The sequence below is a fragment of the Amblyomma maculatum genome, chromosome 6 (genome assembly GCF_055883805.1).
Source record: "Amblyomma maculatum isolate TAMU_Amacu chromosome 6, ASM5588380v1, whole genome shotgun sequence".
Classification (NCBI taxonomy): Eukaryota; Metazoa; Arthropoda; class Arachnida; order Ixodida; family Ixodidae; genus Amblyomma; species Amblyomma maculatum.
In genome coordinates, this window is record NC_139349.1 from 66847870 (window position 1) to 66870274 (window position 22405).

Consider the following 22405-nt stretch of genomic DNA (forward strand, 5'->3'; position numbering starts at 1 on the left):
GGATTATGAATGAAGACGCAGAGTCGGTGTTGCTAAGCGATGACCGAAATGTTTTGCTACGGACCCCGAGGTCGTGGCTTTGTGTTTCTAAGCACCATGAGCCGCGGATGCGTCCAGCGCGAACTTTCGGCATGACGTGAAAGAAGCGAAGAGAGCCCTGACCATTGCAATTCGTATGAGTTGAGTCAAATGCTCGTCCTGGGTAGTTGCCATTCTCCCCATGCCTCAGCTTGATCATAATAGCACAAGCTATGCTTCGAAAAATGCGTTTAGTAAAGAAAAGGGGGAGTCTGAGGATGCGTCACAAGTACACTGCTCAAAAATTCAAAAAATGTTCTCGTGCCTGAGGAGGATACAACGTAAAAAATGAGAGGATACAACGTATCCAAAAGTAAAGCATATGAAGCGTTGTATGGCAGCATCGGGCGACGCATAGGTTATGGGTGAATCAAGGCATATGGCAATGAGAAATCTCGCAAATGAAGGCGTTGCGGTAGAAGCTTGAATGCCATCGAGATAATAATCGGTCATTACGTCGCCAGTTCAAATGCTAGGTATTCCCAATAAAGCGGCATGATTTGTCCACACGATCTATACATTTGTATCTTTGAATCATTGCAAATCACCCTCAGCACCCCCCCCCCCCCGAGGAAAAAATAGAAAAAGAAAGAAGGGAGAAAAAAATGAAGACGCAGCAACGAAGTTTCATTTTCCTTTCAATATGCGCACTGCAAACTATTTTAGACCCACGCGCATGTTATCGAGGAAAGCCCTGCGCGCCTTACCTTCACCATCTCCGCGCCCACCGTTCCAGTCCGCTCAAAGGTTCTTCTCCTTTATTATATTTTGCAGTAGCGCTAGAAAAAGAAAAGCCGCACAGCACTCGAGCGTAGCAGGTTCTATATATCAGCACCATGGAGCGATGCTAACGCGTGCCTCTGCAACACGTAACAGTAATGGGTATATGTGCACGTCCAACAGCTAAAGTCATGCATCCAGACAGTGCGTGCGCTGTATCGCATTACTGACCCAAGCTGTGGGAATGCGTGAATCGGCAGGTGGTGGTTACCGCGATTTCTGTGTTATGTGAGGTTAGCCAGTCTTGTAATAGCCGGCACATAGTCCATGTTTGCAGAAAGTTGAAAGTGTACGAAATCCGAAACTTCATTTTTCTGCATAACGGATAACTTCAACTTCCGGGATACATGACGGAGACTAACCTATAGTCTGCTTACCTTGGCCTCCTGCTGCATCTTTGTTGTTTCTGCGCACTCAGCGAGCTGCCTCTGTTGTTGCTGCCTCTGAAGCGTGACGAAGCTCGAAATAATAAACAGGTAAATATTTGCGCATATTACGGATTCCTGAATCTGTTGACCTACACACCAAAACATAGTGGTTCACGCATCCCTGGCTGTGCTTGGTCTCGTTGCGGCATGGTATTTCTTTTCTTCGTTTTTACCACTTTATGCTTCTGTGCAGAAAGAAGAGGAAGGGAGAAACATTCCTCTAATGTCAGAAGCTCTAGTTCACGTGCGATTTGATTCGAAACTTGCTCAAATGATGCTCGGATGGCTGCTTGGTGAACCGGCTTGCTTTGTGTGCTAGATGAAGAGTTGAATATAAGGAAACAAAATTATTATTCAGCACGCGCCAGTCCATTTATCTATCGAGCAATGATATGAAGGTGAACCGCGTGTGAAGCTAGATTTCTTTTTCTTTTTTTTTTCTTTTTTTTTTTTGCGGCCCAAGGCTGTCCGCGTGGGATGGAGGAGGGGGAGTGCTGAACGCTGTATCCTTAACAAGAGCAGGGTGTAGTTTGGTAAGCTTGGAGTCCAAAGGTAAGGGAGATGATAGGGTCTCCTCGTCCACCCTCTTGGACATGTGGCTGCGATTCATATAGGTACGCACAATGGTGGAGAGGGGCAAAAACACACTTGCTGAAGCTAAATCATTGAAGTTACACCGGATTCTGCTAGGTCATGCAAGAGTACGGAAATATTCTGACCATATCAACGCTGACTTACCCTCGATGCAGCGCATTCAAGCAAGAATCACCCGTTATTAGTCTGGCATGTTCCTGGTGGTGATACAAGGTCTCATGTTGCTAAGACAGCTCGACTAAATACATGCTTGTATGAATTGTTTGGTGTTCAGGAGGTCAAGGACCTGTCACGTTTCCAAGATGTTCTATCTAGAGAAGGCAAGCATATGTCGGGGAACAGCAAGTGCCGTCAGAAAACAGGCGTATGACCGGCTGCACTTGGGTTCGAACCCCCCATCTTCTGCGTGCGATGCGGATATTCGAATTTTTAGGCCTCGTTGAAGTGGCTAAATTAACAAGTCTCTCATGTTTTCTAGTTCGATCGTGGAAGAGCATTTTCGTTGAATAGTTGGACAATGCTTTCCACAGTGACAGAATCATCATCTTCAGCCTGACTGCGTCCACTGCAGAGTGAAGGCTTCCCGATATCCGTCCTACTAAGCCTGTCCTGTGCCAGCGGAATCCATTTGATCCCCTCAGACTTCTTAACCTCATCCGCCCACCTAATTTCTTCTGCCCCTGCTACGCTTTTCTTGCAATGGAATCCAATTTGTTATCATAAGCGACCATATCGGTTATCCTCTCTTCGCACTACATGCCCTGCCCATGTCCATCTCTTCTCCTTGATTTCTAATAGAATGTCATTAACTCGAGTTTGTTCACTGAAGCTTTCGGCACGCTTCTTGTCTGCTAACGTTACTCCTATCATTTTTTACCCCATAGTTCTCTTCATGGTGACAAAATACTAAGTGAAAATGTCTGGAGTTCTTAATGGAAACCCTTCCCCTGCTCTCATACTAGGCGTTTCATACCTTAATTATACTCATGCTCACAAAACGAAGCGTGTTTCTGGCAAGTAAAATCCTCTGCACGGAACTGCACTTGCGCCGGGCCTTTGTGAGCAAAATAATTACCTGCGCATTGAGAGAGCACAACGAAGACTAAAGAAAACTGAACTCTGTTAGACCGTCTGTACACGTCATCTCCCAAGTGGTGGTGGTGAAAACTTTATTTCCGTAAAGAGAGGAAAAAAAAAAAAGAAAAACATTTGTCACACGATTAATGGGCTTCTTTTAGTTGGCTTCGTGATGTGGCCGTCAGGCCGTGTCTTTCGGCGACTTCCAAAGCCCAGCTCACCGGCCGCAGTTGTACCACAGGTTCGGAGCTGGTCACCGCAGCCTCCCATTGTAGTGGGTTAGATAACAGCCATTCGGCTTTGGGGGGTTGGAGCTCAGGGCACATGTGTAGCGTCTTGATGCCGAATAGCCTCACTCCCCCATTCAATACAATGACTTGGACCATTCCATCGGTAACGCAGCATAGCCGCAGTTCTGTATGTTACAACGTTTAGCGAGGCGAAACACCTCTAGAAATTATTAATCGTAACGAAGCAAGGGCGACTGCATTCGCCCAACCCTAGTTCGTAATCGCATCGCCGAGATTCGGACGGCTTTATTGAAGACCGTGTGCTCCCAAAATACGCTCGCCTTCGCTCGTAGGCCCTGCCCGATTCCTTCCGCGAAGATGTGCACGCTAAATATAGTGGGCCGACTGCGGTGTGTCCCCTCTTGTACTTTCGTACCGTGCCGGCGTCTGCGCGGAACCGGCGTTGTGGTACCGTTGAGGAAACCGGCTCCCTCCGGTCGCCGAGTCTGGCCGTGCATGCATAAGTGATGGCGGCCGCCACGCATCACCGCCGAAACGTGGCTCGCGTGTGCCTGGGCTCGTGTGTCTGTGTGATGGTGTTCCTGTGTGTGTGTGACGAAGCCAGGAAGCTCCTATAGGGTGGGGACTCCTGGTTTTCTTCCCACTTATCTTGCTTTTGCACCTTTAGAATCGCGCCGCGCCTGCAACTGAGGGCGAATAACGATCTCCATATTGACACGCAGGTTATAGGCGCCAATTGCAGGCTGCTCAGTAATTACCTGCAAACTACTATGTGCGGGTATTCTTGCATCGTGCGAGGAACCGTGCGCTGGCTCCTGCCGCCAATGATTTGGCCTCTCTTGAAGAATGGGAGTATATAGGGAATGGGTTGCATGCGAGGCTCAATTACATCGCTGTCCCTGACTTTGCTATGAACGCAGTCGCTCAGTTCTAGTGCCCGACTCTTCCATAAAACGAACGATTGAGAAAACATATCATGCCAACGGTAAAGACATTTTTATCAAGAAGGCGATGTCTTATGACTCTCTATATATATAGTGCAGGCTGAAATAAAAAAGCAGAAAAAAACCAAATACAGCATATTTAAAGGGTTACATTGAATGTGGGTAAAGAAAAAAAAAACGAATAAATATATTCGCTATATTTTAAGTCGAAATTAGAACTCACCTCGAAACAAAATATGCTTAAGGCACTTCCGGATGCGTTATTCACTTGGCGACAAGTTTATTTAACTGAGAGGAATAAAAGGAATAAAATGCGAACAAATATGAGTGTGTTTCATTCGATTGCGTCTGAGACTGATTCTTTGAAACATCTTTGAAGCCATATTTCATCACCCACTTGAAAATCGCCCCCGAAGCTTTGATTGCATTCTGCTCCTTATCAAAACGTTGTCGATTTATTTTTCCTTTCGTGGAGTACAAAATAAAGCATAGCGAATGAGGACACGACTGTAAGGTGGGGTGTGCGGATATGTTACGATGTTTTTCAGAGTGAAAAGTCGGGTCACACAGTTAGCAGTGTGCGGCGTTGCGTTTTCATAGCACAGTTTGAAATTCCTCACCGGTTCATGGTCTTTCTCATGAGATGCGTTTCCTGATCAGCGCCCCGAAAATCTTTCTGCACAACTCGGCGTTTACTCTCTGGACTGTTGAAACCGGCTAAGTGTAAACCATTCCTGGTTGAAAAAAAAAATGATAAGCATTGGCCTGTTTGCCGATCTTCGCGCCTTAGCCTCCGGAAAATGTATAGGTGTAACATTAATGATAGGAAGCGTACCGAGTGGGTCAGGGAACAAACCCGAATCAATGGCATTCTAGTCGAAATCAAGAATAAGAAAGGGCATGGACAGGACAGGTAATACGAAGGCAAGATTACCAGTGGTAGCTAATTGGATTCCAAGGGAAGGAAAGCGTACCAGAGGGTAGCAAAACATTAGATGAATGGATGAGATCAAGAAGTTTGGGGACGTCAAATGGATGCAGCCAGCACTAGACGGGGCTTATTGAAGGGATATATGAGAGACCTGCATTGCATATATTCTTGCTGCTGATGATGATGGTGAGTCTAGTCTGTCGTCTGCAACCCACTGATGGCTTTGACACTTCATCTCTGATATAGCAATACAATACACCCAACTTTCGACTGCAGTCACAGTGGGCGTCCGTTGGTCTGCACTTTCCCTTCTAGATGCTGTTGCCACCCCAGTACGAATTTACTTCGAGATGGTTATGTTTGTGGAATAGCGTAAGAAAGCTGGGAATCAACTGAATTCCGACTCTGGACATGTGAAAATTTCCTATTAAGATTTGTTGGTGCTGCGTACTGAAATCCCCAGGTATTGGGCAAGTTGACTGACAGTAATAAGCGTCCATATGTTTCGATCGTCGCAGCCGCAATGTCGATCGTTACCAGAGAAGAAGTCACAGGAGGGGCATCATCTATTCATATGCAATTCAAAGTTAGCCTTGCCTTCTTTGCAGTCCTTAAACCATCGACGACAAGTTGCAAGAAGCATAAATGACTTCCTTATCGAATTCACGTGTTAATTTGGCACGTATTTCTATGGCTGTTTTAATAAGCTGCGCACAAAACATTATCGCGTAGCGTTCCTAACGCGAGGCCGCCACTGGTCACAAACGTAGCACACTTGGAGGCAATAAACTAATGTCTCAGGTTTGAATGACTCGCCGCCTTAGAGCGAGAGTGAATTCGTATCTCCTGAAAATTAGTGGAGCCGCAACGATTGACAAAAACGTTGAGGGATGACGCAGCAAGTTAAAAATGAAGTTTTTAGACTCAGTCTTAGTCTTTATTGAACGCCAGTGTAAAATAGCCGCATTCTATATTACACATGTAGAAAAGATATGATCATTTGTTTTATGGGATTTAGCGTCTCAAAGCGACTCAGGCTATTAGAGACGCCGTAGTGGGGGGCTGCATAAATATCGACCACCTGGGGCTCTTTAACGTGCACTGAAACATCGCACAACGTACGAGCGCCTTGCTTTTTACCTCTATCAAAAAGCGCGGCCGCGCCGCGGCTGGGATTCGCTCCCGCGTTTGGATTCAGCTGTAGGACTTATCTTTGTTTCTTATAATTTATTTTTTCCTTAAACATCTGTCTTGCCGAGAAGACAAATCCACTTTTCGAAGCATTGGCTAATAGGCTGAGGCTCCTCTCTGACCCTTTGTTCATTACGTTTTGTGATATGAAGAATCCCGTCCTTTTGCTTTTCTCTGCAAGGGGTGAAAGACGAACATCTTTACCATATTTATGAATGCCATCGACGGTGCTCTTCTCCCATAATTTCAGCACTTATCTACGTTCGAGTATATTATTAGCGCGGCGAAGGATTTTTATTTCTTTTTTCGCCTTTCGAACTTAGGAGCCATTCTTCAGTCGTGGAACAAGTGTGAGGCCAGCTCAGAGCAGTTTTATCGTGTAAGTAAGTACCTTTCCTCGAGGCTGTTGCGAAGTAGACTGATATTCACTCATATTTTACCAACAAAAAAAATTTCATACCACAAGTTCCGTCCCAACACTGCTTACGACGAAGATGCCAGCCAGGCACATAACTAGAGTCATTTTCGTAAAGGAAGTAATAGAGAGTTATAGCATAGCACGCGGCAGGCCCGCGTAATATCACATAGGCTGCATCGAGGCACCCTACCGCCGTCCAGCATATGGCGCCATCTGATGCCCTCGAGACGATCTGGGCATGCACAGTGGAAGGCGCGGTGACGGATCACGGTGACAGATGGCTGATCGCGATATATGTTGAAACTCTCTGATATCATGAGAACCAGGAGGATCGAGAAGGCTTCTCATTTTCCTTGGATAAATGCCTGATGCCGCCAGCTGTAGCTCTCTAAGAATGCCACGCATCAGCTATGGTTGGAAACGCAGTTTAAAAGATGCGGTGGTCATCGGTAGCTATAGAAAGGCTCTCGGCAGAATTTTTCTTCCATTGTAGAAGAATTTGCCTAAAAAGTCTTGTCCTCTTATATTCCTGAAGCGAGGTACGATATCTAAGGTATATATTACACACTTTCGGACGTCGGACCTTGCGACATCTGACAGCTTCCTAAATGAGATCTTACAAAATTTACGGCCTTATAAAAAGCGCCCATACTTCAAGAGCGTGGTACGAGCTTTCTTTGGAAATATTCTTTCAACACGGGGATTTTCTATGCATACAGTTGGATCACAAAGAACATACACCCTTCTTTATTTTTCCGTGTACAGTCATAGCCACGCGATGGACTTTATTCGATGTTATTGATTCTCGTCCGTTTGGTGTAGTTTGTTGGCGCAATATGTAGAGACCATCACCATCGCTTTTTTGCTTTTGGAAAACGCTAGGACTCTGGACTTGTTTTTAAAGGCATAGGCTTTAACGTCTGCATCGAAGCCCTTTTTTTTTTTTTTTTCAGCAAATTTTTGCGCATGATTTTTTGTGAGCAGCAAGTCACTCAAGAGGCAAGCGTATGGTAGGTTAGGCACTCCGAAGCCCTCGCACACAGGATGTCGTTAAAAGCATAGCCTCAGCACATTTTATTCAGTGCATGTATGTGTCTATAGTTCACGATGACTAAACGTTGTAGCTTATTCTGTCGTTTGTCTAGTGGCGTTGTGAAAAAACAGGGGTGTGTCTGCTATTCAGACATCGTTGCTGCTGTTTGCCCAGTGATCGGCATATCCCAGCAAAAAAAACGCAGGAACAAAAAAAAAAATCATAGCACGAGGAGCGGGACTGCGCCATTAAATAAGGGGCGCGGTCCGTTCGAAACAATGTACCATTATCGCGACCGACGTAAGACGAACAAACACGAACTTACGGTTGCCTGTTCGTGTGTGCGTGTGAGTTAAGTGAAAGCACCAGACGCTTACAGGAGCGCACAATGGCGCCATCATAGAGGCGACGCCGCTTTGCGCTGCGTTGTCCCAGTTTCCTAGCCGAACAGAATGCCGTCATGGAGTCGCGGTATTTGTACTGACGCCATGCCAACCGCATTAGAATTGCTTGTCCCTAGGCGAAGCATAAACGAATTGTAACATTGTCTTCGAGCAGCCGCAAGAGCGGCTGATTGACCAACGGTACCTTTGCCCTGCACTCCTACTCCGCAGATGACGTTTGTAGGGGCGTGTTGTAAAAATACCCAACATTATTATATACCTTATGTCGTTTTAATGAAACCTCGACTTATTTTTCCGGGTGGACCCTTCTAGATGATGAAGATTGCGAAAGATAAGCGCCGTGAACAGGTCAAGCAGCCTTTCAGAGTTGCTATGACTATACACCTCAGCCGTTTTATGATCGTGGCGAACTCGAATAAACCGTGCTTACCGATACGCAGATAGACAAGCCACAAAAGATGTTCCGGCAGTCACCGTCGTTAGGCTGGCACGTCACTTTTTCTCATGATTTCCTTCAGTCTTTCCTGACACTCTGACAATACGGCACAAAGAAACAAGGTCCTCTCTTCGGCCTTAAAAGCTGCATGAACTTTCGACTGTTCCTCCGCATATAATGGTCTTGCCATTGTTAAGACGTCCATCGGAATAATACCGCGTTAGCAGAAACGTTCTCTAGTGTTGTGAGCTGGAGCAAACCATACGATAACATCGCAGCTCACTGCATGAGAACAGAACCTGTTTCCCGGGAACCCGGAACCGGAAAGGACTGTTACTGCGCAAATCTTCGTCACTACCGCCTGAAAGGCGGGGGGGGGGGGGGGGGGGGTGCTCAGCTATTCTTCAGAACCGCAAACAAACCGTCGAAGTTTACCGTAACTGCCTTGTACACGAGCAATCTACGACGGATGGATCCACCTCGCGGACGGGTGTCGTTTTGCCGAGCTGGCCCAGTGGATAGGGTCAACGAATGGCATATAGTCGCATTGTAACGGCTCCTCAAGCTTAGTGCAGTCTAACGTTTGGCCGTGAGTGTCTTTTGAGACCACGACTGGCTCGCTTTCTGGGCGTCCGTTCCGAGGGCCAACCGAGTACGCGCGGACAAAGACTGCTTGGTCTTCTCTGCAGTCGACTGAAAGACAATCGGCGATTCATCAGATTCTATCGCAAGCCCGTCTTGAAAGCGCGAAGAAAGGGTCATGGAAAAGCGAAACGCCTCCCTCGCTTCCCATCCGACGACGTCCCTCGTATTGGCGACAAAACATCGCGGAAGCGGGAAGTGTGTGCCGCGCAGAGCGAGAAAACAAAAATGAGAGAAAGAAGAGGGCACTTTCCTCTCCAGGTGGTCGCATTGTGTCAACGCCCTGCCTTCTTGCGGCTCTGCTTTACCCCCTTTTGTACACTCGGGAAATGCCGCATACATAAGCAGCGTGGGTTCTCGGGAGAGACAATGGGCGAGACGATGCTTTCTCGATATGCTGCCAGGATGTGTTCTTTGAGCGCCGAACAAAGCGCGAATGGTAATTGCGTATGCCGAGCAGCAACCGTTTGGATTTTTTCCTGATGTTTTCATTACTGGCCTGTAGCTACCTTTATGCCTACTATCTCTGATTTGTTGGGTGTCAAAGTGTGAGTAGGCGATACACAGATCACTTATCAAAACGCGTAATTCCGGAAGGGCTAGCGTCCTGTGATGCCTTGCCTTGTAACGAAGATGATGCGCGGCTCCTCCGAACCGTGAAAATGCTGGGGCCGTATTCCATAAGCTTTTGATTTTTTATTTCCCGTTTTATTTCGCCGTATATCAGGGCCACTCAGCATCACACGAAAGCGATGAACGGCCAGTCACATACATTACAAGAGTGAAGGTCCTGTGGTGGTATCATCGTTACTCGCTGCACGCACAACCGCTGGCTGCGTTATGCAGCCAGCGTTGAGCAATATAGGAGGCTATGGTTGAGCTGTGGATGATGGGCAAATGGTACGATCACTTCCCGCGGACGCTTGAAAGACGCAGGTTCGTCACCGAACGACGCTGACCAATGCTGGTGCCCTAAATTGTTTCGAAACGGGGGATGGTTGGTTGATTTGTAGGGTTTAACGTCCAAAAGCGACTCAGGCTATAAGAGACGCCGTAGTGGAGGACTCCGGAAATTTAGACCACCTGAGGTACTTCAACGTGCACTGACACCGCACAGTACACGGGCGCCTAGCTTTTCGCCTCCACCGAAAACCGGCCGCCGAGGCTTGGATTCGATCCCGCATCCTTGGGAACAGTAGTCGAGCGCCCTAACATCTGCGCCGCACCGGCGGGGCCAAACGGGATATGGAAGCTCATGGAATATGGCTTGTGAGGTTGAGGCATCTCAGGACTGTATAAAATTTGTAAGGCTGGCTGATTATTTTAGTTAATAACAATTATCCCGTCAGCCAATTCGTTCATTATGAACTCAGGCTACCAACAGTTCACATCCTGTTTGGTTGTCATCGTAATTGATGGTTAATCAACGGTTGGGCGAACAGCTTACATGATGATTATGGTAGAAACAAGCACGGCGTAAGACTATTAATGAAGTTAATTCCACTAGATTCAAGGTTCACTAGAACGGAAAGACCCCATTATGCTTTTGAATTGGCTGGTTTCATCATTTTGTTTTCTGCAGAACATCAGTAAGGAGGACTATGACAGCAACAGGCTCTTCGCAATCGCCAAAGGCGTTTAACTAACGGGTTTATGATGTGAGAAAAATACGACTGCCGATTAAACGCGGTTCGGCCAACTAGGAATGAGGTGCGTTAGCGGTTTGGTTTCTACTTCCGTTTCGCTTTCGGGTAGGACATAACCATTCACAGAGTCGTAATGAGCCACAACACGTGAAAGGTCACCCGACGTAGACTTAAAACCCCGCATTAAACAAGCCGCACGATCATGCCTGCAAGCTTGGGATTCAAGAGTTCCGTGAATACGATTCTCATCTCAAAAGTGCTTCCCATGCTGGCAGCTCCTGTCAGTTCGGTCATGACATGTAATCTCGTGACGTCACACAACTCGCCCGACCAATCAGGGCCAGGCGTGTGCTAACTACACCTAAAAGCTCGTGATATAAGCCGCACGAATATCAGCAAAATGCGGACTGAAAGTGCTATCAGACTGAAATAGAAGGGGCATTCATAAAGTATACATAAAGCAATGAAACTCGGGCAGGAGTTTTATCTTTTTCTACATATTCTACGGCCAAGACCACGCACTTATGCCACCGTTAGACGAATTGACGAGGATAATCGCTCTAGACCTCTTAATTATTTGGATTCTGGAAGAATATTCACTTAAAAAAAAAAAGAAAATAATTTCCTCGTCATTCTGAGAGTGTTCTCGCGTAGTGTGTTCTTCGTGGGAAGGAAGAGGAAGAAGCTATTTTCGTTGGTTGGTTTATTTTAGGCTATTTTGGGCAAGGTCGGGTGATTACGGAGGCTTATGCAATATTACGTAGCCTAAGACAGCCGTGTGTGTCTCCATCACCTGTGCCGAGTGAAGCGGTACATTTTCATAGAGCATACAAAAGATTTTCGCGAGCGCGCAGCAACTTTCGTCACGTACACGTTGCAGTAAAAGATGGTGAGCACTCTCTGGTCTCATTCGTCCGCACTAACAGTAACGTGTCCGTTTATTTATTCGACGGTTATCCACGGGTGCGCGAATGTCAGAGCTGCCGCTCTCGTCGCAGTTTCTGGTAAACCAGCCAGAGACGCGGTCGGCAACTCCGTTCTAAGTCGTCCAGGCTTGTTTAAGTGACCTAAAATCTTCTGCACCATTTACAGACATTCTTATGGGCTTGAACATTATCGCTATACACCGCAATTAGCTTGGCATAAATCCTCTTTGAATGTCGGCGTACAGAAAGGAGATCAGTGATTCCCATTTCTCAAAGGATGCTACTATTCTAGTTTGAGGACTTGGCGGTATTATATGGTGCTATCTGGAACACATTTTTCATATTCCGCTAAAGGGAGATATGCGTACGTTCCTTTTCATGCCTCTCGTGTGTACCTTTTTTTTTAAATTATGGCGCTTATATACGAACTTCATGAAAGTCCCTCGTATTATCTCAAAAAGTGTCCCTAAGCTTAGTAAGTCAGCGCAGGCGTGCGCACTAAAATTTGCTGGGTCGAAGTATATAAGTTTCTTCGAATGGGGGGGGGGGGGTCTTTTTTCTTTTGACTAGCAAGCCGGGTGCTACGGTAGCAATTATTATTTATATAAAGCGAGTAGACTACGCTTTTCTCCGTGGTGGCACATAGGATGCCAGCGAAAGGGTATAACATTTCGGTATTTAGAGCAGCACAAATGAATGCAGACATTGTAGCCTGAACAGTGCCTTATATAGGCTTGTAGGTGGAGCTTGTATAGATATGGTCTTTCTTGCTGTTGGGTGCATATGCATACTCAATCACAGAGCGCACGCGCCGGCGCTCCAGCCCGACAAGTGATTCAATGCACCAAAATTCAGTCGCCAGCCGTTGCAGCATGAAGTTATACAAAACGATTTCGGATGTTTCTATAGTATTCAGCATCCTTAGCGCTTTATTATTACGTTTCGTATAGAGCTAGTTCGGCTGAAGAGCCGGAAAATGTGTCGTAAAAACACGCATGTAGTTTCATATCAGAATTGGCAAGAGTTCTTTCGTTCAGTGTAATGTCGTATCATTTTGGTTTCCGATTCAAAATTCATTTGCTAGACGAGTTGGAGGCTAGTTTGCGATAAGGATTTGAACTGACGACATATATGCATGGCCTCCAATTGAATTTCGATAATTGTAAGTGTAGGTAGGTGTCCGCCAAGAAGAGCCTTTTCCCCAAGCAAACCAAACAATAACAACAACAACAAAAAAAGGCGGAATGAAAAGGCGGCGTTAAGGTTACTATCACGTTTACTCTCAAGACAATTAAGCGGGTTCCTAATTTTTATTTCTATTCGTGATGCACCTGATTCCTAAACGCAAAATAAAACAGTGCATTCCGAGTTTTCTCGCTTTTATGCTATCATTACGTGCGGTAACCACACTCCACTCTTTCCCATGATACATTGTTGTGCAAGAAGAACTAAGCTCTTTAGAGAAAGCTTACCGTCGCGAAGTCAAACGATATTTAGTGTGATTCCTTTGTTAAAAAAAAAAAGAAAAAAAAAGAAATGAAATGAGCAGGAGGCACTTTGAACCTGGAAGCATGTTACATGAGTTGCAAATCATGTAATCGATATTTTTATCTGAATAATTGAGACTTTCATCAATTATATTATCGCACGTGGGTATTAGTTATGGGATTGCCCCTCCTGAGAACCACCCTTTCAGGTCAGATCAATCTGTGAGGCTTATCTGTTTCAAACTTCCTTAACACGAGCTAAAACTTTCGCAGTTGTGTTGGAGTTGTCTTTAGTTAACCTCGCACAGGACAACCGTGCAATCGAGACACAACACAGCACACATACGATTGAAACACCACCTCTCCGCGGATGCGCGTACATCAGTGCGGGCTTCGCAGCCACTGAAATGTCCAAGAGAAACAGGCAACGCATGAATGTCTCGCACGGAGAGGTTTCGACCCGTGTCTGTACAAGATTCGCTATATACGCGCTCTTGCACGGACCGGACCGTAAGCACTTCTCCCGCGGAATCCATCAGCGATGTGCGCATAACGTTCCAGCCGCGGCGCGCACCGTTTCGCGGTCACTCGAAGGTCAGCCCGCCGACGCCAGCAAGGAAAAGCAGCGCCACAACAATAAGCTGGGCGCTTTTCATTGCGAATGATGGGTCGCGGATGTGGGTCAGTGAGGCTGTGCAGCCCGCTCTCCCTCTCTCCTCCGGCCCCTTCTCCCTCTGCCGCTCTCCATCTCGCTGCCATATGCAGCGTGGAGCAGAACCGTGGTTATCCGCGGCGACGTCACGATAAGCCACCGCGAAAGGTCCGCGCGGGCGGACGTTCGGACGCCGCAACCACGGTTTCTGACCTTCCTGCGGACGGGCTGTAAGGCGTTCCACCGCAGCCTCGCTAGGGAAATAAATGCGGTGAGGCCGCAAGAACGCGTAACTCCTCTTTGCCTTGTGGACCGCTTGGGGCTAGATATGGTCTTCAGCATTCGAGCGGCACTTGTAGAAAAATGGCTCCGCTATGGAGGTCACTATATGTACGTGTGTTTAGTGTACACCGGCCAGGAGGGATGCTTCCGGGGCCCTCTTTACGGCAGCCTTTTGTGGGCTTCGAGTGTTGGTAAGTGACACCGGTGACCGCATGAAAAGACGCATCAGCGCGGAACACTTGAAACGTGAGTTTTCGAACCGGAACAGCTACTTACGCGGATATCTGCGTCGGCTGCAGAGGAGATACCGGAACTATTGTGCGGGGTGGGGTCGTAAACAGAGAATAAGAATACCGGAAGATCCCAAAATGCTTACATGTAGCATCAAAGCTTCACGGTGGGCTGCAGGTACCAGTAGTTAGCATTACGGCTAGCAGCGAGGGCGCACTACTTTAATACCAGCCAATGTTAAAGCTCCGGCCGAGTGAATTTCACCCTGTATGTAGAAAGCTGAACATGAATAGGCCCTTCTCAGTGTCTTGAACCTTCAAGGTCTCGAACCTTTTTATTATTAAAGTTGTCTTCTATGTGCTATATTTGCCGCATAGAAAATACGTAAGTGCCATTTTTGTTAGCAAAAAAGTGCCATAAGTGACATAAGTGCCATCTTAAGTTGTAGTCGACTGCAACTTAAGAAAAAAGCTGCAGACACTCAAACGAGGCCCTTCAAACAGTGTCGTCGACCGATTTTCATACGTCCGCGGTTAATCCGATTTGAGGAACGCCCTTTCATATGCCACGTCCTGCGTTGTCACTCTAGGAAGGTTTAAGGGAATTATTCACGAAATCACTCAGGCAGCACAAGTCATCGGTTCTGTATTGGGGTGTGCTGACGACGTACGGGTACTACTTAGTGTCAAACGTTGCCAACATAGTTCCAATATTGGGCCGATGATTTGAGCATGGGGAATCCGTCGACGCCATTGTCAAAGACATTTGAGAAACAAAGGTCAATTTTTTCTTCAGTTATACTCGACTATAAGGCATCACTTTTCCGTCCCGGTTGTGGTAGTCACAGGGCCGTGGCAGTAGAGCGGTACTGAAAGAGTGCAACCATGAGATAATTGCCGTTTTCTCACCGTAGTACAGCGTGTAACAGCGAAACAAACTTGCATTGTATCACACGGCGAGAGCTGTCAACTAGGCTAGATTGCTAGATTTTTGTGCTTATAAACCAGGTGTGCACGAAAATTGAAACATAGTCATACAGGTTCTTCGGCCTGCAGCACTGCACAAGCAGAATGCTTAACGCAGAATGTATTTTGCTGTATGATTGGTCAGAGGTTTAATTTCTTGGTTAAAATTGTGCGCAGAGCTAAAAGTAACTCCTACTTATACATCACCCGGTAGAGCGGTAAGAAAATAGAAGAAAATATAAAGGAGAGAACAGAAGAGAAGGGAAGGAAAAGAAGGAACGGAAGTAGAAAAATGATAGAGTGAAAAGAGCATATGTGTAAGAGGAGAGAGACACTGAAATACAAGGAACAACACTCAGGCTTACTGCACAATGTAGACTTCGGCAAAAGCTCTAAACCATATACTGTAAAAGAAATCGCGTGCCCAATCCACTTACATGCGCACCTGGTGCGCTTGATGAAACTGAACTTGAAACCCTTCCCTTTCTAGCACCAGAAAAATCCCGGCTGTCGTTTTTTTTACCCTGACAGTGACAGAAAAAATACCGAGCACTTAAACAGATGAGCAGAATGCTGTCCAAATAAAGTTTGCTCTACATTTTGTTAATTTATATTTATATATCCCTGAAAAGCAATGCCACAGAGGAATCGTGTGTAACCAAATTCACTTCCCAGCCGTTCTCAAATATCCTGTACCTTCCTGTTGTCTGAGTTTGTGTTTCGTAACCTCACTGTTAGCCTGCCTAGTTTGTTTGGATCTTTACTAAAGCAATTGGTAGAGTTTTAACGTATAGTTAAACCAAGCAGGGCGGCGACGTGCAGTGCACAGCAAGGGAGTGTGTTGCAGTCTGAACGCGCTGTGATAGACTGCGGCAACAGCTATATACGAAACAGAAAACAGCATGGATTACACTGCCTGGAAAAAACTCGCATAAGGGACCGAAATTGTGAATCAGTTGTTTCTGCAAAAGACCTTTTTATTAGAGTGATTGTTCATTATTTAATCCAAACATATGCACATACTGAATTTGAACCGTAGTGACGCTCACGTTTAGCGCTATCCTTTGCATTGTCTCTTGTCCAGAGCTTTGTTTACTAGATATGTACTGCTTTTCTAATAATTTGTACGTAGTTCATGTACATAGAACATAGCTTAAGTGTAAGACATACCGTATAGATAAAAGAAGGCGTTAGCTACGACGTCCCGTACTTGATGGGTTTGAATCGGCTCCAAGTTTTTTTTTCCCCCTTTTTTGCTTTTTTTTTATGTCTCAGCTTGGCATATGTAAGCCATAACATTCTTGGTTGGGTTTGACGGTGTGATGTGGTGCGTTCGCACTAAAATTATCCACAGTTAAACCTGGTTACACCGATAATGCCGTGCGAAAGTGCTATTTGAATTTCCCGCGCCAGGACACGTGCATGATATATAGTATGGTGAGGCAGGCCAAAAGTAAAGAAAAATAATGTGCCCCTACCCGTGCCACTAAGTATAACGGGCGAGGACACGTGGACTGTGACATCACGAAATGGTTGGAGGTAAGTCGTTTAACCGAAATCAAACTGGAACTGCAGATAGGCAGAACTACCTTCGGAAGACAGCCGGCTTCTGTAAGGAATGTACGAATTCGATTAGTCTCCGGCCTTATACCGTTAAGCCAGAACTTTACGTCAGCCCAAACGAGTACAGTTTGAAACACTGGGCGAGGCCGTTCAGTTCGTGCGCTCGGACCTCTCGTACATGAGGGGCGCGAAGTGGAAAGCAGGGTGGACAAACACGAGGCGGAGCCGACATATATATCGTAGATCTGGGGCAGCCGGAGGAACGTAAAAAAGAACCGACGAAAATGAAATACTGCGCCGAATAAACTGATGCAGCTTTTGCAAGCAGTGCATGCCGCAGCACTCGCCTATAGCGTTGTTTGGGTCCCATCTAGGCAGGCGTGCTTACTGTACACACGCACGTACGCTTACCCAGGCGCGTGCGTACACGCGTAGTCGTGCAAGTTTCAGTGTCGCCGTTATACTGGCTCTTGTTGCTTCACCAATGTCGATTCTTCCTTCCCCCAAATCCTTGCTTTCGTAGCGGGCGAGAGGAAGGAGGGCAAAGAGGTACACGGTTAAAAAACACGGCTATAACGGAGACGAAAGAATGGCACCCGCCTCGCTTGAGCTCGCTTCGCGAAAACGTGAACGCCGTCCGCTCTCGAAGAGAAAACCCGGCGGGCATGCAGTTCTTGCGCCCAGTAATATGCCGCTGCTTTTTCTTTGCCTCTCGTTCGTTTTCTTCTAATTTTTCTTGGAACCAACCGTTATGCAGTGCCGACTGTCATGCAATGGCTTTTTTTTTCTTTTTTCCGTCGCAGCGCAAGCGAAGAATGGTGTCTGGGAAGGGAGGGGAGGCGAGTAGTTGGAGAGATGGAGTTGCTGCTGCGTTGTGCTCATTTTCGGTTTCTTTCTTTCTTTCTTTCTTTCTTTCTTTCTTTCTTTCTTTCTTTCTTTCTTTCTTTCTTTCTTTCTTTCTTTCTTTCTTTCTTTCTTTCTTTCTTTCTTTCCTTCTTTCTTTCTTTCTTCCTTTCTTTCTTTCTTTCTTTCTTTCTTTCTTTCTTTCTTTCTTTCTTTCTTTCTTGTGGTAGCTGTTCTAGGGGATTTCCTGCGCGTTAGCCGGTATAGGACACGCCCCGTCGTCGAACTCAGAAGCACCCCTCAAATTTACCTGCTTTAAGAAAAGATGCGAATACCAAACAATCATTTCGCACAAAGTATGCAATTCAATGTCCTGTATTTTTATTTTTTATTGCTGTTGTTAATCTGATTTTCCTAGCAAGTGCATAATTACGCGATGTTGCGTTTGAGTGTGTGTGATCTGACAACATTGTGAATTCTGTTTTGTGTGCCTGTTTGTGTTTGTCTTCTACCCATGCCAAGACAGGGGCAGGAACCCCGTCAAGCTACTAGTGCAGTAGCTTTTTGTTCCTGCCCTAGTATTTTTGTACAAAAAATACTGAATAAAGGATTTGGATTTAGAAAACGTACGGCAATTGCACAAGCGGGTTTCTCAATTCGCATTCTGCCAGCGCTACGCTCTCGCGGTCGCTTGCGGGTTCTGAAAGCGCCTCTAAAGTATGTGTTAAAAGCGCAAGATGCCTTCGATACAATTCGTTTAGTGCAGCCGGAGAAGCTCATTTCGTGCGAGACAAAAAATGCTATTTTTGTTGTATTCCTTCCTCAACAAAACATTGAAAAAGTATTACACTTTGTGCAAACCCCAGACCTTCAATGTTTTCCCTCAAACTTGTATTGATAGCCAGTGATTATCATGCAACGTTGCAAATGCCTTCCTATTTAGACGTATGATCATTCACTTGCTTAGAGCAAGCAATAACGACGTGCCTTTCCTTATCAGAATAGCACAGAATTAAAGTAAGCTGCATAACCATGCCAAAGAGTTCTTCGCACTTTTTAATCAGCTCTTCGTCTCTTTTGAAATTAACAAACAAACAAAAAAAAAGGAATATGTATCTTAGTGCTCCATGTTTCTTTTTTTTTTTTTTCTTTCTCAGGAGCAGCTTCCGCTGATGCGGTTCCCACCGAGTCATCACCTTCATCAACACATAGTCAAGAAAGTGGAAACGCGTCTCAGCTTTTAAGGCCAGCCTCATCCATTCATTCCTTATTAATTAATGAAACTTCATCACTAGAACTTTCCAGTTCCTTCTCAAGTGTTCACACATCACACGTGACAATAGTGTCCGAAACATCCAAACTCCCACTTGTGCTGCGAACGGAAGGATCTCAAGAAACCGACCTTACGGCAGGGGGCTTGCAAAACAAGCAGCCTGACATTACGCACGAACAATCTGCTATGGCGACCGTGTCTAATAATTTAAACCCAGCCGGTGAAACCGCTGGGCGAACAAGCCAAACTAGCCTCGACAGCACGACGCGCCCGTCAACGCTACCGTCGTCAAAAGGTGATGAAGAACGGGTACGACTTGCTAGTTCCTTACCAGCCTCGGCCCAGGAAGGCGACAGGAGCGAGATAGAAAGGCCATCGGTCGTTCCTGAAAAAACTTCCAGCGTAATCACGGCTACAGCATTGCGTGTAGCTGAAGTCACGACCCTGCCATCGTCGTCTTCGGAACCCGAAGCACCCGACCTTATGCAGCAGGACGACTCCGGAGAGGCCACGTTGCGCGTACTGCGCAGTATTCATCCATCTACGGTCACCCAGGCTCACACGGTGCACCATAGCAGAAGCCGTGAGGCGACGCCCGTCTCTCCGGTTACGGGCGCCGCCACCGAACGGACCAGAGGCGGCGGCGGTGGAGGAAACGGCGGGAACCCGTCCATTGACAACATCCTAAGCGGCATCATCCAGCTGCTAGGAGGGGACATGAATCTCCCGCGACCTCCGTCTTTGCGCTTGCCCCCGCTACCACCTCCGGCGCCACACCAGCAGCAGCAGCAGCAGCACCATCATCACCACAAGCCGCCTTCGAGGATCAACAACCGAGGTCCCCCTAATTTCAACTTTCCGCCGCCCCCGCCTCGGCCACCGCAGCTACCGCCGCACCCTCCTCATCCACCGCCGCACCCTCCACACCCGCCACACTCGGTGCCACCGCGACCCAGGCCAAGCCTGCCGCACCTCCCACCACCGCACCCGGGCCACTTCGACACGATCCCGCGGCCGCCGCCGCCGAACTTCCACTTCCCGCCGGTGAACCACCCAAATCACCCGCACCATCCGCAGCAGCATATCCACATTGTGCCGCTGCCACACCCGCCCACCGTCTACCCGACGCCGTCAGACGTGAGCCACCTGCTGGGTCTAAATGATCCGGACAGGCAGCGGCCCCATCACCACGAAAACCATACGCCACCGGCGACGCAGGACAACAGGTACGAAGCCACACCTGCCCTGTCCGAGTTTCCTCCGACGAATGGACACTCGGATGGCGGGCCCAACATACACAGGGAAACGGTTAGAGACAATGGTCCCGATCCGGGGACCACAGAGTACCTTCCGCATAGTAAGTCCACAATAGTGCTCATCCACGAAGCACCCGTCTCTTCGCCACCTGTCGAGGCGGTGGCGCCAACCAGATCCACCGAAATGGCAGACGCAGAGGAAACGAAACAGGAGGGTGATAGCAGCCACGACGTGAGACCAACAAGGACGCAAACTGATCATCCAGAACCCTCTGGAAAGGTGCCGTCGGGACCAGTGTCTGGATGGTTGCCTGTTTTTCTGGACTCTTCTGTCAGAGCCAACAGTTCTAGGGTCAGCGTCAACACAGCTGAGGAACCCGAGATCATAACGGAGCCTACTGAGCCGTCCGTGTTCGATATCACCGTTATGCATTCCATTGGAACAGTGAGCAACGTTGTGACACCCTCACAGACGATTCGACCTATATTTACGTCGACGACACCATCGGCGGAAACAGAAACAAGCACAGAGAGCAGTTCAACTGAAGTTGATGAGGCTGAGACGACGAAGCACTCGGATGGCGAAGTGGAGCCTCCCTCACCGCCGACAGTATCGAAGACCTCAACGCCCGATGAAGAGCCGGAAGTTATCTACGGTACACCGACATTAGAAAGCCCGTCAGCAACCAGTGCAACCACGCTCCAGCCGAGCCTTCGCTCGACGACCGCTGCACCTTCAAGCACTCCCGCTAGTAAAGAAAATGAGTCGGATGTGGTGATGACCCTGTCCGGTAAAGGGACACTTGTGCCGGAAGTGACGCATACAAGGCCACCAGTGAAGCACAATCAGTCGCCCACAGGAAGACCCATAGTGATCCCAGTGGAGATCGAAGACGTGAGGCCAGTGATTGGCTTCCCGCCAGAACTGACACACGGGTTCTCACGACCGCAGGACGGTCACGGTCCGCACAGGGCCGGGGGAAGCACGCCTCGTCCACGGCACAAGGAACAAACGAGTCCGCCGCGCAAGTCGACGGCCAAGCCTGCGTCTCCTCCTCGAAGACGACCTGGATATCGGCCGAAGCATAACAACACTTTGGTGCGGTAAGTGTTGGACCTGTGTCAGTTGCATCGCATTGCTCTTGAAGAAGAGCTTTTTAGTTTAGGAAGCAAGTTCGGTGATCTCGCCTCACAAGTGGCGTACTATATAGAACCCGAATACGGCATACGAATAACATACAGTCATGTATATATAGGATACGAATGCATGTTTTCCGGATCGTGTATTAGGCTGGTTCAAAAATTGGAAGAAATGGATCGTAGTGCTCTGAAATGCCGTTTGATAATGCACTGCTGTGCCTTACTGTTCGGCGCTCCACGTGAGACTGAAAACCGTGTAGGTTATACAGCCCCTGAGTTTTGAATTTACATTTTCGCAAAACTTAGAAGAACATGAATGAAAAATGCGTTCTTGCGAAGCAACAACAGAGAACTATGTGCATTAAGTTATGATATCAGAAACACTTAAATAATGCTTCAGTGGCAAATACTGAAAAGCTATTTCTCAGTCAACAAGGACAACCTTCCGGAGATGCCGCCATCTAAAAAACAACATTTTGTTTCCAGAATCGACACGTGCATCGTCGGCGACGACTCCACTTGTGACTCGCAGCTGAACGAGTGGTGCAAAGCCGAGCTGGGAGTCAGTTCGTGCCACTGCCGGCCGGGATTTACCAGGACAATACCCAGAGGACCTTGCACTCGTTAGTCTCAACATTTGATTAACTATAGTGTCATTAAGGGCTTATTAACTAACTTAAAACCTCGGGCATGACCTGCCTTCCTTTTCCTGTCTATGGACTAAAAATGCTTGTTTCTACGAAATTACTCCTCAAGCTTAGTTTTGCCAGGATTTGCCAGGAAATGAGTATTGCCTATTTCAAAAACTGAGATGCAAGCGTCATAAGAATTACAAAGATCGCAGTTACTTTACTAACAAGGTATGGAATTAGCCTAATCTATTCCAATGCGTTTTCCTTGAGGGTACCAGTTAGCTGCACTTACCATGCGCTCC

General features: G+C 47.2%; 1 protein-coding gene across 1 annotated transcript in view; it reads left to right on the forward strand.

The window, feature by feature from the left end:
• LOC146185922 (uncharacterized) overlaps window positions 1–22405 on the forward strand; it is a 70557-nt gene that overhangs the window by 37382 nt on the left and 10770 nt on the right. Inside the window, exons 2-3 of the mRNA XM_084606854.1 lie at window positions 18960–21435; window positions 21958–22094. Coding sequence (XP_084462980.1) covers window positions 18960–21435; window positions 21958–22094 — 2613 coding nt within the window. The remainder of the gene's footprint in view (window positions 1–18959; window positions 21436–21957; window positions 22095–22405) is intronic.